Genomic DNA, 14114 nt, shown 5'->3' with positions numbered 1-14114 from the left:
TGTTCCTCTTGGAATGGACTGGACTCTCACAGGTCATCTGGCAAAAGAGAAGGTCAACATTCTCTAAAACAACTCTGGCCACACTGAGAACACCTTCAATCTCTGCCTCTTTATCCTTTATTTTTGTGTATTTTGCTTACTGTTTAGCTGTTTGTCTGCACTTCATTTAATGATCCAAGTCTGATCCTAAACTGGAAGGACTATGAACATGAATTCCTTTGTGAAATCAGTATCTTGTTTCTACGGTGACAGCACTGAGATAGTAACAAGGGAGCAAAAACCATGTATCACAGAAAGTTAGAGCTTGAAGGGACCCTTAAACCAGCCCCTCATTTCATAGATATGGAACTGAGGCCCAAGAGTAGGTGACCTGCCAAGTAGGTAGGAGAGCTGGGACCAGATTCCATGTTGATGCAGCTATTTGTGAGACCAACAAACATAAATGTGAATGTTTAAGGCATTGGAACAGGTGCCACCAGAAGACTAGAATAAATTACAATCTGGCCCTGAAGGACATTACAGAACAATAATGGCCAGATACTGCACCAAAATCTATGACAATCTAGATAATGCAAAAGCATTAGGTAGTTATTGTAGCTTCTGTTGATATTGGCAGTATAAAGGTACGGGCTAACTAAAATCATACTATCCTTATCCACAATCCTGTCCTGTCTCTAGCTCACCAAGGGATGTTTGAAATGAATAAGATAAAAATCTGTCTGGAAGCTAGGGGCAATGGACATTAAAAACTCTAAATCACAGATATGGTCTCATTTATGCTGCTCAGCTTTTCTGTGGCCTAGTTCTTCTCTCTTGCTTCCCAAGTTCCTTGTGTTTCTTGAGAACTGAAGGATGATGATGAGCCCTAATGGCAAAGCACTGTAGCATGACCTCCCCTTGGGCATTTAACCATAGCCCCACAGAGACTGTACTCTTAGCACAACCCAGCTACTAATAATTATTGTGTCTTAAGTGCTGAGCCATTTGCATGTGTCAGACACTGTGCTAAGTGCTTTATATACTCACACAGCCTCAGGTAATTCTCATAACAGCATTAAAAAGGTGAGAAAACAGCAGGTCAGAGAAGCAGCTCCACTTTTCCAAAGTTACATTGCTAGAAAGTAGCAAATCAGGATCTGTAACTAAGATGGTTTGACTCTAAAACCTATGTTTTTCATTAGAGTACATTGCTTTCTAAACACAAAAACCTGTGACATGTTATCTTTTTACATTGCAAATATCCATGATCCACAAATTTTTTTAATGAATGATATCAGTGCTAAAATCTTGCATATATAGCCCCAGGACAACAAAATGACATTGAAAGATGCTTCACTGGCCTGGGAATCATAGTACATGGGGTCTGTGCCTGGCTCTGACATGGAAATACAACCTCAGGCACTCAGTTCCTCCTGTTCTCCACAACAACAAATTATTACCTGATCTCACCTCAATTTTGTAGGAACAGTATAAAAGTTACTTAGAAAATTTGTAGTGCACCAAGTTCAGCTCCTCAGACATTGAGAGAAGTATTCCAGAAACAGGATATCGATATATTCTAGGTTCTAATTTGAAGCTAAGCTTATCGCCCAGTGTTTCCATCACATTTTTTGCAAAAGCATAGAATATCATATTTCAGAGTTCATATTGTATTCCAAGGTGTTAACTTTACAATTGTAAGAATTTTGATTTTCTTATTTGTGCCAAAGAGGATGGCAAAACTTGGGGGCTCCATAACTTGAGAATAACGTGCAGTGTAGCCAGGAGGTAGTACCAGATACAGAGAAGGAGTTGCAGAGTAAGGCAAGAAAGATGCCAGAGGGTTAACAATATCTTTTTGGTGGGATCAGGGGAGGGTGCTGAAGAAATAAGGTTGAAAGGCTGACTTGTTGATAAATTTCTGTGTTTATGGACGCAGAAAGGACCCAACATTTGTTTGCTAAAGTAAGTCAAATCTCATGTGAGGAAAAAAGGAAAACAATTAAATAGCAGTATGTGACGTAGTGGTTTCACAGGCCAGATGTAAAACATTAGAATAGGAAAGGACCCGTTTTTCCCAGAAATTATTATAACGCCTACCTATCTAGGTGGATTTGGCCAGGGATTATCCCACCTGGTGGCAGAGGAATCTACTAGACAATTTCTAGAAGATCCTCTCTCAAATTCAGTCTGAACTGACGAGCTCCCACATTTTGTTGAGTCAGATCTGGAGTAAGATACTGCCATCTAGTGTTCATTGTTCGCACACTCACTAGTACCTCACTGCCTATATACACTGGTCTTATCAGGAAACCCCCCCAATAATGTAGTCTTTGTCCTTCAGCCGGACAAAATAGACCTAAATATTAACGCTATGTAGAAAAAGGAATCAACATTAAATTATTTGTTAAATTACAGTATCATTTTGACAAGAACATAAGAAAGTAGTCACTACAGCATTGAGATGTGAGAATCCAAGGTTCACTGACACTGTCCTTGGGTCAACTAATAGAACACGCAAGGAACTTGGTCTGTGCGCCTTTAACCGGTAGACATAGGCCTAAGTGGTAGAATGTAGGCAGAGAGAGGTTACGTACAGATCAAGGTAAGAACCAATTCTCTAACATTCAGGCTTGTCTGCTGCAGGTAGGAATGTCTTATCATTAGGAGTATCCAGACACAGGCTGAGTACTTTGTGGAAAGAAGACATTTGAACAGCAAAACAGTTGGTTAAAACAATCTCTCAATCTCTTTTTATCCTAGAATTTGAGTCCTAAAGGTGGGGTTTTACTACTGTGCCCTACATTAAGTGTAGCACCTGATAGCAAATACAGGCACTCATTTGGTATTTCGTTAAATGAATGAATAAATTCACTAACAATTTCCCCACAGGAAGAAAACTAGCCTAAATAAAAGTTAGACAAGTTGAAAAAGAGAAGAGTCCATCCTTTGATACTGGTACTCACAACTGAGCCATGTTATTCTGTTGAACCGAAACTATCTCACAGAAAACCAACCCCGACAAGGTTATTCTGGGACCACAATAAAATGAGACAAAACAAGGCCACTTCATAATTTTGTCTAAGCACAGACAAAAATAAGGTCACTGTGCCACCCACAGAGTACCAAACGCCCTGTCTCTCCGCCACAATGAATGACTGCTTCTCCTTTACCAATTACAGCTTATCTTCAGGTGCTCTCCTGTATAGACGGGGTTCATAGACATACCAAATCACAGAATCGCCCCTGCTTTCTGATAGCACCCAATCTAGAGTGAAATCTTGATTCTGCAGGCCCTCCCCCAAATCACCAAACCAGATTCAAACTCCTACAGAAAGTTCTTTCTGGTATTCTCTTACTGAGACACCACATACTTCCCCATGGTGTGTGTTTTCCCTTGTTGCCATGAGTAATAAACCTAACCTGTTTAACTCACAGGGTTGCTCCTGATGGTTCTTGGCTGAAGAACCTTATACTCATTCGCATTTACTGAGGCTGACTACAGGCTGGGCATTATCCTAAACACACTGTGGATAATACTTCATCTAATTCTCTCACTAACCTTCTGGGGTAGACATTGTTATTATCTCCATATTACAGATGAGGAAACAGAAGCACAGAGAGGTTATTAATAAATAAGCTTCCCTGGGTCAAACAGCTAATAAGTAGTGGAGCCAGGAATCAGCCTGAACATCTGACTCCAGAGTCCAACCTTCAAATAGAGCTTTCAAGGTGAAAGGGAGGAATCTGAGTGTGAGTTCTGGGAGAGAAAAAGGCATAAACAAAGGCACAGAGGCAAGAATGAACTCCTTTATCTATAAGCATCTTGATTCTCTTAGTAAATTATATAAAAAGCTACACAATCCCTTCCTTTCACTGCATACACCCATTGGTGCTGGTCCCAGTACCCTTAAAGCTGACCCCATGGCCAGGTGCAGTATTGGGAGCAATCCATTTTGAATGGTTTTGATTCTGCCACTCTGGAGTTTTATAAAGATTAAAAAAAGAAACCCTTTCAACCTGCTTCTACTCATATAATTTTCTTTCATCTTCTCAAAGCCTGGCATGGCACAGATGGGTGTGGCCAGGAGACATAAAATCCTCCTGCCCCTAATTCGCACCTACTCATCTCCACATTCAAATGTCACTCCCTAGGGAAGCCTTCCCTTATTCCCTAGGATAGGTGAAATCTCTTTGTCAGAGCCCACCACTCTTGTCATTACAGTTCAGTACAGTTCTCCCTGCCAGACTTTCCGTTTCCATGATAGCAGAGGCCACGTGTGGCTTGTTCACTGCCCGCTACACCACAAGAACTCAGAATTGTTAACTTCAATGGGGATGAGCATGGGAACTAATTAGTGGCAGAGTTTCAGGGTGAATCGGGTCATTTTGTTTTCCTTCCTACTCTAAGCCATTGCTTCTTTCTTCTTAATGCATCATGATCCCTGCTACTGTATTTTCTTGACCCAAACTAAAAAATCAGTCAGGTCAGTGATTCCTAGAGAATTCTAGCTATGCTCAATCAAGTATTTTTCTTTTAACAAAAGCCTGATTAGTCTTTCATAAGTTGCACCTTCTGAAAAGCAAAGCTTCCCCCTTGGGTGAGTTATCCAAGGTCACACTGAGTTAAACAGTAAAGCCCGAAATAAAAATCAGTTGGTGCTTGATCTTCTTTTTAAAGGAATAAAGTAGAGGTAATGGGCTTGAACACTGATTCTTTGATAGTGTTAATCAAATGTGGGCTTATAATGCTTGCAGCTTCCACATGCTACCTATCAAACATTAAAGCATAATAAGCCCTTCAGGAAAAGGTTGTTTTTTTTTTTTTTTTTTGCAGTTTTTGGTTGGGGCTGGGTTTGAACCCACCACCTCCAGCATATGGGGCCGGCGCCCTACCCCTTTGAGCCATAGGCGTTGCCCATGAAAAGGTATTTTTAAAGAAGGAATAGGAAAACACAAGAAGTATGGGCTGGATGTATAATTAATATTGTAAAAATGATTTGAATTCTGATTGTGACTTTGCTTAAGCTGGTTTGCCACGGTGAAGTTAGCATAAGTCAGAGTCAGAATCAGCTTACTGTACAAGCTCTTGGTAGAGGGTACAGCAAAGCTAAGAAGCTGAAGAAAACACAGATGTCTGTGCATAAAACCTATGTTCCAATCTCATGAGAAGCCACTTAAAAATGAATAAGACCAGTGCTAAATTCTTAGATACACAGCCACACAGTGAGAGAGTTCAAATAAAAGTCAAGTTCTTAGCCTGCAGCGCTAAAAACATGAAGGCCAATTAAAGCTGAGAAAATGGATTATATAATCATACAGCGGGAGACTTAGATCAGTTACAGCAAGGAATTTACTGTTTGGGTGTTAGGAAAAACAGAGCATCTTTTTACCTGGAATGGATTCAGCACAGTTCAGTATAGGAAAGGCACAGAAGGAAAGACAGAGACTACATAAGCTCTCAAACCACCTTCCATCCTGGAATTTCTGAAAATGTAAGAAGTAAACCACCTCTGCAAAAAAGAGAAGGTTAAGGGATAAACTCTGAACACCTCTCTAGATATTTAAGGCTCACCTCTCCCTATATAAATTACTCAGACTAACCAGGTAGCCCCCGAATAATCATGAATTTCTTTGAAATGTTCATTTCTTCCATCTGTGGTGCCCTAAGCATCATTAAATTACTCAAAGGGAAGTGCAGCAGGCCAACTCCTATCACCAAAACTTCCTGCATATAGCGTGAAGGCATAAAAATAAGTAGAGTCACTTAGCTAGTTTCTCATCAAAAATAATTTTTGACAGCCTTTTTGCTATTTTTCTTTGCCTTTTATCTCTTTTAAAAGTACAGAATATATAATTATATCTAGAAATTGACCATCTCTTTGTTTTAAGCAAAAGGAAATATTTTAAAATAAACCAAAAAATCCTTCCCCCAGGAGAAGAGAAAATCCTTCTCCAGGGAGAGAGGAAAATCTGGGGTCTAAAGCACAATTAGCAATGCTACACAATTGTTTCTCCTGTTATACCTAGTCATCTGGGAGGTGGCCAAAAGTACCTAAAGGGCCCAGGAACAAAAAAGGACAAAATTGTCACATTTCTATACCATCAGTCAAAGCTTAACTGCATTTTTATCACAATGAGTATTAATAATTAGTCCAACATTTAGACAGACTGAGACATGATTTTAGTGAAGGGAAAATTTGACTTGTTTCCACAGGTAAGCCTCATTCTGGCCTCAGTTCTCTCCACTCTAAAATTACCATAGCCTTTGATACCTTCCTTAAACCAACTGGAGCTTTAAGGCTAAACAGAATGTTTAACAGGCTTCAACAGGAATAACTATAGACACAGTGGGAATGGTGGGAGGTTGCGTGGACTGCAGGAAGCATGCTCCTGGGGTGAATGCAAATATCCCCTCCAGAACTGCTCCCCTGAGTAGGAAGCACACCAAGAGTAAACCAGGCTACAGGTGTGAGGCCTTCACCAGTCCTAGCATTTTTCGATAGCAAAGAGTGAATGATTTTCCCCACATAGGTTATTTGATCAACTCACAATGATTCAAACTCAAGGGACTTCTCCCATCTGCAACTGGAGTACTTAAGAGTTACAGGAAACATACACCTTAAATTTCCATTAAGATGGAGCTAAAAACTTAAATAATGCAAGATGGAGAAGAATCACAGAAAACATAGAAACAAATATACGGTATACACAGACAACCAAGAAAGTTTTAATGTCACATGTAAAACAATATATTCACCTATCAAAAAGGCTCCAAATTCTTTATCATCATCACCATCAACAGTCTAGAAATGATGCACTAGTTAAAACCTTCCTGTTCACAACTGAAGGATTTATAAACTGCTTTTTATAAACACATTATTTTTACCCTGAGGCTGATACCATCAAAGTGAAAAAGAAAAGTCACCATTAATTGGAATTTATTCAATACAGAGTTTGAAAAAAACAATTATCATCGTTGTGGAGTGATTTCTATTCATTCTCCTCACTCACACTATGTGATGACAACAAGAAAAAATGGCAAATGGTTGCATCCAGTCTGATTATATACTGATCATACGATTCTCAGCTAATCTATTGACTAAAACAAAAAAATAAAATTTCAACATCCATTAACTCTATCTACACTATCATATTTTAAAACATGTATTAAAACCAGTTCTTTCTTACAAAAGGAGAGTTGGCAGTACATTCTCAGATAAAAGTAACAGTACAGTGCTTTCTCATACTGGCTACCGCAGTGTACCCTCCATGTTTCATATAAACCAACTAGGTAAGTTCAGAGTTTGCCTTGAGATAAGATCGCACACATCTAAAAGAAAAGAAAAATAACTCCCAAATGCTACAACAATTATTCAAGTGCTGAGACAGGTTTGCACATTAAATTGGAAAAAAAGCAATGTAGAATGGGGAATGATTTTAACATCTTTTGGTATGGTGTGCCACCTCTCTACAAGGCAGCCTAGCGACTGTGCCTCCAGTTATTTCCATGATGATCTCTGTATGTTTTTAAAATGTGCTCTTTCTAAATATTCACAGCACTTCATCTAAATCCTGCAATTAGGCTGCACATCTGAGTCAGGAAATCTTTATTGACACCTTGTTTCAAAGTACTGTACATGCAATTTCCTGGGGACTACTTACTTTCCACTGCACAATTACATATGTGGTAGGCTATAATGGAAATCTGAGGATTTACAGCACTTGGAAGAATTACCATCCCTAACCCTATTGTATGCTCTACGTTGATTATTTCTAGATGCCTTCCCAATTCAAATGATTTAAGTGAACAATATCGGCATGGACACTTGCTGGAATTTTGATGGAGAAGTCATATTGTATTCACTAACACTGAGCCAAAACTAGGTGCAGATAATGAAGAGAGAATTCAGTATTAGAAAGAGTTAGAAAAAGATTTTCTGCAAAGGCTTGGTATACATGCTTTCTTTCCCAGGCAGAACCATGGAAAATCAATGTTTGAAAGACTCTTAACGATCACATGGAGTTCAATCACTTGAACTCCTGTACAGCAAATCTACCAAGTTGTTGTCTTGCCTCTATTAGAATACCTTTAGAAGCAGGAAACTCTTCCAATAATACTTATTCTTCCTTAGAATAGCAGAACAAATTGAATAGGTAAAGAAACTTCCTTTAAGCATGATTATGAATGCAATTTTTCAAAACAGTTAGTAGATTGTAAATAGCTACTCCAAAGGATAGAAGATTTGTTCCAAGCATTGCATGCTTTCTGTAATGATTCAAAATGGGAAAATACAACTTTGAGACGTGAATTTTAGAAATCGTTGAATTCTTGAAGGGGAACAAATAAAAACATTTTAGAGTGATCATTGTAGGGAGTCCACAACAAAGGAAAAAAATAAATGTTTTGAATAATAAAAATTTCATTTGAAGATGCAATAAACACCTTGCACCAGGTGCAAGAATTAAAGAGCCCCAGTGGATGAAGTGCAGGATAATTACGGTCTGCTGCAGGAGACAGACAACGACAAGGGCAAGTCGGAGGCTGCCGCCTGCGACCCTAAGGCAGCTGGTAGCAGGGCGCTCCACTTAGATTTTTGTCCTTCTGGCTTATCTGACAGAACTTCAAATAATTCTTTTTGTGATTTCTCTCAAGGTGCTCAGAATATTTCGGGGTTTTAAATCTCTCCCTGAGAAGACCACCAAAGCCACATGTTGACTGGTAGATACTACTACCAGAATTCAATTCATAAAGGACTAATTCTTCTAACGGGACACATTTATGTCTATATTTTTATTTTTTGAACATCTATGTGAATAAGTCTGTTGAACCAAGACCATTATCCTGAAAACACACATGTAAACGTAAAGATTCTGAATGACCCTATTAGTTGAAACTCAGCTGATTCCATTTTGAATGGTATCTTTCACCTTGATGTGTTAAAACGGCAACAGTATCAATTTTTAACAAACAAGACTATGAGAAATGGTCAAAAACAAAACAACAAAAAACCAACCTTAAAGTCAGTATGTCTTTTTATATGGAGGCCACTTTTTCTTTCGTATTTTTTCAAAAGTACCAGATAATTAACATAGTGGCTAGCTGATGGGAGAGCAAATCTTCCTGCAAAAAAGAATAAAACTTCCTTGACCACTGACATTTGGAAGTAAAATCAATGAAAGTCTATCAAGTACTCAGGATAGATTTGGTTGGCATCAAATACCACAAAGATCTTTGGATTCCAGGTATCATCCACACAGCTGTCATATAAATTCACATAGCTCCCGTCTTTGGAAGGAGGTCGCATGTATTTGGAGTCTCCATTTATGTAATCTCCAATTAGCACTCGAGCAAGAAACATAGATTTATATGTTCTAAATAGATGCCGCTGTTGCAAGCTGACACCATGAATTTGGAATGTGTTTCCATGCTTTATATCATCTTTGCAGAAGCGACTGGAGTAAGCAGCGTCTCTAGCAAAATAGGTTCCTTAAACAAAAAGGACCAGAAAAGCCAAGATTACTCCTAAGAATATATTAAAAACAAGCAAAAACATTCTAATTGCCAGGAGAATAGATGCATGGAACTGGATAATAAAAATAGATGTGGAATCTCCTCATCTGCAGATCTTTAAGAAAAGAATAGATCCATCTGTTATGGACAGCTGTGGTGCAGCCTGCCTTAGGAATAGATTTGCTGGTATAGAATAGTCCTCACCGCCAACACCATCCCCTGCCCATGCCAAAATGAAGCTATCAGACTTCCGTATTTCAAAATTTCAAAGGAAATTTTCCAAAGACCCGAATAAATAACACAGTTAAAAATAGCTCAGTGATTAAAAAATGGTGGCAGGACCTGAGTTTTTACTGCTTGGCCTCCTTCCCATTTCTGTTTCCTTCTACCACTTCCTCACCCCACTCTCTTGCCTAGTATCCAGCAAACCTTTGGAGGGCATAATGGAAACTATTGGTCTATTGACATTCTTTCGAACCCCAAGAAACCATGATACAGGGTAACAATTCTACATTTCTGGAAAAATAGAGTTTCATATCTGGGAAAAGTCTTCTGACAGAGAGCAATGCTATTTGTATCTGAGCTCTCAAGAACAATTTCACTGGCTGACTGCCTGCACGTGAAAACTCAGTAAAGCAACCCACTGCTCCGAGACGGCAGACATGAGAGACTGAACATTACTAAGGGAATACTTACTCTAAAAAATTTTGGAAACAAATTGCAAAGTCTCTTATTCACCCAGTATTGCTGGGATTGATATAACACTTTCTGACCTTTACAGTTAAATAAAGGTCTATATAGACTTTTTAATAGTCCATATAAATAAAGACTTTTGCAAAATACAGAATATTCTGATCTTAAGTGGTCAGTCAGTTCTCTTACTGGATGTAAGATACCAAGTAAGGACCAGGAAAATAAATGCCTATCCCTTGCCTTTTCCCTTCACTTCTCTCCTTAATTTTCTCAAGCAGTGGGCATAAATTGGAGAACTTAGTCTTTTACAACATTAGAAATAAAATGACATTTTATCCCACTATTCCTTATTGGTCATTAATATTCTTGCCCATAATTTTTTTAAAAAATAGAACAAAAACACTAGTACCTATACCAGTGCACAATATAGTTATTATTAATTTATTCTATCATTCTCTATAGACTTTCTATAAAGCAATTTAGCATATAGACTTATATGTGGAAAGGACTTATTGAAGAAAATTAAATATATTATGAAAATTAGCTAATACAGGTATGATGGTCCATCTGGATGGCTGGGACTTGGAAAGCTATTTAATCTGGTAGAAGCCTAAGAGTCTGAATTCCATCGTGTACATGTAAGAAATGACTTTTCTATGGCACAGAAATTCTTTAAGATATGCCTGAAACCTAGCATAGTAAATTTTAACTTAATGACTACCAAAACCCTGAATTCCAAAACAATTAATTATCTCAAAAGAGGAAACACTCTCATAGGACTCAAACTGCACCTAGAATTCTGATAATTACCTTTTCCAAAGACAGCACCATGTATACCATTTATTCTCCAGTCAAAGTTATGAATGCAAATTGCTTCCACAAATTCACTGCTGGTACCATGAAATAGCATTTGTTCATTAATCTGAGGCACACCTCTTTTTTTCTTGAGCTGAGCCTTTTTCCTAAAAACACAAGACATACAGACCAAAAAAAGCACACAGAGAAATATATCATAAATGGCATTTATTAATATTAATGAGCAAAGTTCAATAGAAAGAATGAAACAGAAAATATGTACTTCTTTATTATAAATCACAAGTAGAAAAGCAGATCTGGAAGAGAAATATTTTCAAATGTTCTTGAACACATAAGTCATCTCATCAAAAATTAAAGTTAACATGAAGACTTAAGGTGGAAAATTATACCAGAAACCATAGTTATCCCAGATTATGCCCCATCATAGCAAAGATAACTAATTGCTTAAATCAGCTAAGCTTAACAGATGCTTAGAAATGAGACAAGATGCAATTAAATAATTCGAAGTTCACAGAGCCTTCAGACAGTGAATTTCTTAAGTAGGGATGAGGTTTTATTCTTTTTATCCTCACAGACTAGAAAATGTTAGTTGAATTAAATGAATTTTAAACTGTATGCCTAGCAGCAATATTAACCCATCCAGTTTAACCCTCCTTCCAATGAACAAATTTATTCTAGCACATAGAAGGATATTCAATGCAGGACTCATTGTAACAGAAAAAAGCAAAAACAAAAGACTGAAAACAGCCTAAAATTCTTTCACAGAGAAGTAAATATATAATTATATATTTATATATAAATGTTAAAAGTAATGAACTTGGTCTATGTGCATTAACACTGTAAATCTTACTGGGTATGGTGGCCATGCCTGTAATCCTAACACTCTGGGAGGCGAAGATGGGTGAATTGCCTGAGCTCAGGAGTTCGAGACCAGCCTGAGCAAGAGGGAGACCCCATCTCTACTAAAAATAGAAAAATTAGCCGGGCATGATGGCTGTAGTTCCAGCTACTCGGGAGGCTGAAGCAAAAGGATTACCTGAACCCAAGAGATTGAGGCTGCTGTGACCTACAATGACAACACAACACTCTACCCAGGGGACAGAATGAGACTGTCTCAAAAAATACAAAAACAAACAAAAAACCAAAAATCATAGTAAATCTTGAAAAAAACATATTGAATGTAAAAACAATGTTGCAAAAAGACATATATAGCTCAAAATAATACAGTGTATTATATAAATACAAACACAGGGAGTAACCAATATAAAAGAATGGACAAGAAAGCATCACACCAATTTCAGGAGCAAAGGAGGAGAGAAGACGAGGATAGGTAAATACTTCACCTGTGTCTATGTGAAGAGGAAGAAAATGTGCCAAGTACCAAAATGTTAAATCTGATTGGTAGATACAAGGTAGACAGTAAACTATATGCTGTATTTTCATTTCTGAAGTATTTCATTAAAAAAGATGTTTTGAAAATTAAAATGAATTGCCTCCTTATGCCTCCGATAGCTAGTTATTTAATGTCTGCTTCAATCCCTTCTAGGGTCAAGCACTCACTGCTTTATGAGACAGCACAATCTATTTGTGATGTGTTATAATTGTTGCAAAGTATATCTGCTGCTTCTACTGATTGATGTTAGTCATTCCCTTCTGAACACAGAACAATTCAAATAACTCTTAGACAGAATAACTCTGTAAATCTCCAAACATACCTATGAACACCTACCAAGGCTTTCTTCTCTAGGTTAAACAAATACCATTCCCTCAACTACTCCTGATACAGAATAGCTTCCAGGCCCTTCTCTACCCTGGACAGTCTTTAATTAACAAGTGTCTGGTGGATACCTTCTAGTTTATTAAGTATTGGTAAGAATAGAAACAGTCCAGACATCATCAGACAGCACTGATTTCACCAGCACCACTGAATTCATTTTGGCAGCAGGGGCATCAAACTGCTTATAGAAGGAAGTATATAGTCAGTTAAAACTCCCAGGATTTCTTCATACCAGACCTCCCTTAGCTTGCTGTATATGTACAACTGATTTATAAACAAAATGCAGATTTATTTCAGTTAAGCCTTACTTGATATTGTAAATTTAAAAGGAAAAATTAGGTAACAAAGTAAGATATCCATATCTCAGGCAGACAGATTTTATAAACAACATGGAGCTTAGTGAACATGTGGAGGGACAGAAACTTGCATTTAAATGGAGATAGAAATGAAAATGTACACAATTTTTCTCAAGAGTCATTTGGCAATGAATTAAAATTTAATATGTATATGCTTTGGTCTATGGAATATGCTCTTTTCACACCATTCGCATGACATCAGAAGAATGTGCACTAAACAAAGATTTACTTCACCAAAAGCCAGCTGTTTTCACTAAAAGCAAATTCTACCAACTTTCTTTTTAAGAACTTACGTACTGTCTCACTTTTTAAAATAATAGACATTTGTTCCTTTTGTAACTAAGAAAAAAAAGCATAGTTTTTTTAAAGATAAAATTTGTTTTGACCCACTATTTCAACCTTCCAAGGTCTTTCTGATTCTTGATTCACTCACACAACAAGCTACTCCTTCTGGTTTTGGATCTTTCACAAGTGTGATAAGCAAGCTTTCCACATTTCAATCTATAGCCCTGAAAAAATACTGAGGGACTCAAGAAGAAAGCCTGCATGTCATTCGAGTTACTCCATGCATAAGAACTTTAACTATTAGATTTTCACTTTTTACTATCACCCGGCATAAATTTCTCCATCATTGTCTCTACTAACTACTTTATAGAATCCAAGTTTCTATAAAGACTGTCTGAAGGGCTTACCGTCTCCCACTATGGGGACCTGATTAGTTAGTTTGGCATTTGTGAACCTACACTGGGTTTTCTGAAGTAAACATTTGTTTAATACACACTATCAAGCTTTATGGTCTGTAAGGACTAGAATCCACTACACTCTAGAAAGTCAGGATATTCAATTCATCACTACTTTTCAAGCATCCATTAGAATGAATCCTGGTTTGAAATTCACAGGAGTCTGTCTTAGATATTAAAAATGAACTGTGATTTAAAGAGCCTGGAGTACGGACACTGGCAGATATTGAAAACACTGC

General features: G+C 37.6%; 2 protein-coding genes across 5 annotated transcripts in view; both read right to left on the bottom strand.

Annotated features, from left to right (window-relative positions):
- The window catches only part of CRACR2A (calcium release activated channel regulator 2A), a 195130-nt gene extending 186086 nt beyond the window's left edge, over nt 1-9044 (bottom strand). For both annotated transcript variants that reach the window (XM_053555623.1, XM_053555621.1), the window contains exon 1: nt 8997-9044. The gene's annotated coding sequence lies outside the window, so the exon portion shown is untranslated. The remainder of the gene's footprint in view (nt 1-8996) is intronic.
- Nucleotides 9001-14114, bottom strand: part of PARP11 (poly(ADP-ribose) polymerase family member 11) — a 58522-nt gene continuing 53408 nt past the window's right edge. For 2 of the 3 annotated variants that reach the window (XM_053555626.1, XM_053555627.1), the window contains 2 exons: nt 10997-11148; nt 9001-9469 (listed from right to left, as the gene is read on the bottom strand). In XM_053555626.1, the coding sequence (XP_053411601.1) occupies nt 9153-9469; nt 10997-11148 (469 nt within the window). In that variant the 3' untranslated portion in view covers nt 9001-9152. The remainder of the gene's footprint in view (nt 9470-10996; nt 11149-14114) is intronic. The other variant, XM_053555625.1, reaches the window with a different exon arrangement.

The sequence above is a fragment of the Nycticebus coucang genome, chromosome 12, assembly GCF_027406575.1.
Source record: "Nycticebus coucang isolate mNycCou1 chromosome 12, mNycCou1.pri, whole genome shotgun sequence".
Lineage (NCBI taxonomy): Eukaryota > Metazoa > Chordata > Mammalia > Primates > Lorisidae > Nycticebus > Nycticebus coucang.
This window is presented reverse-complemented; position numbering and strand designations above follow the sequence as displayed.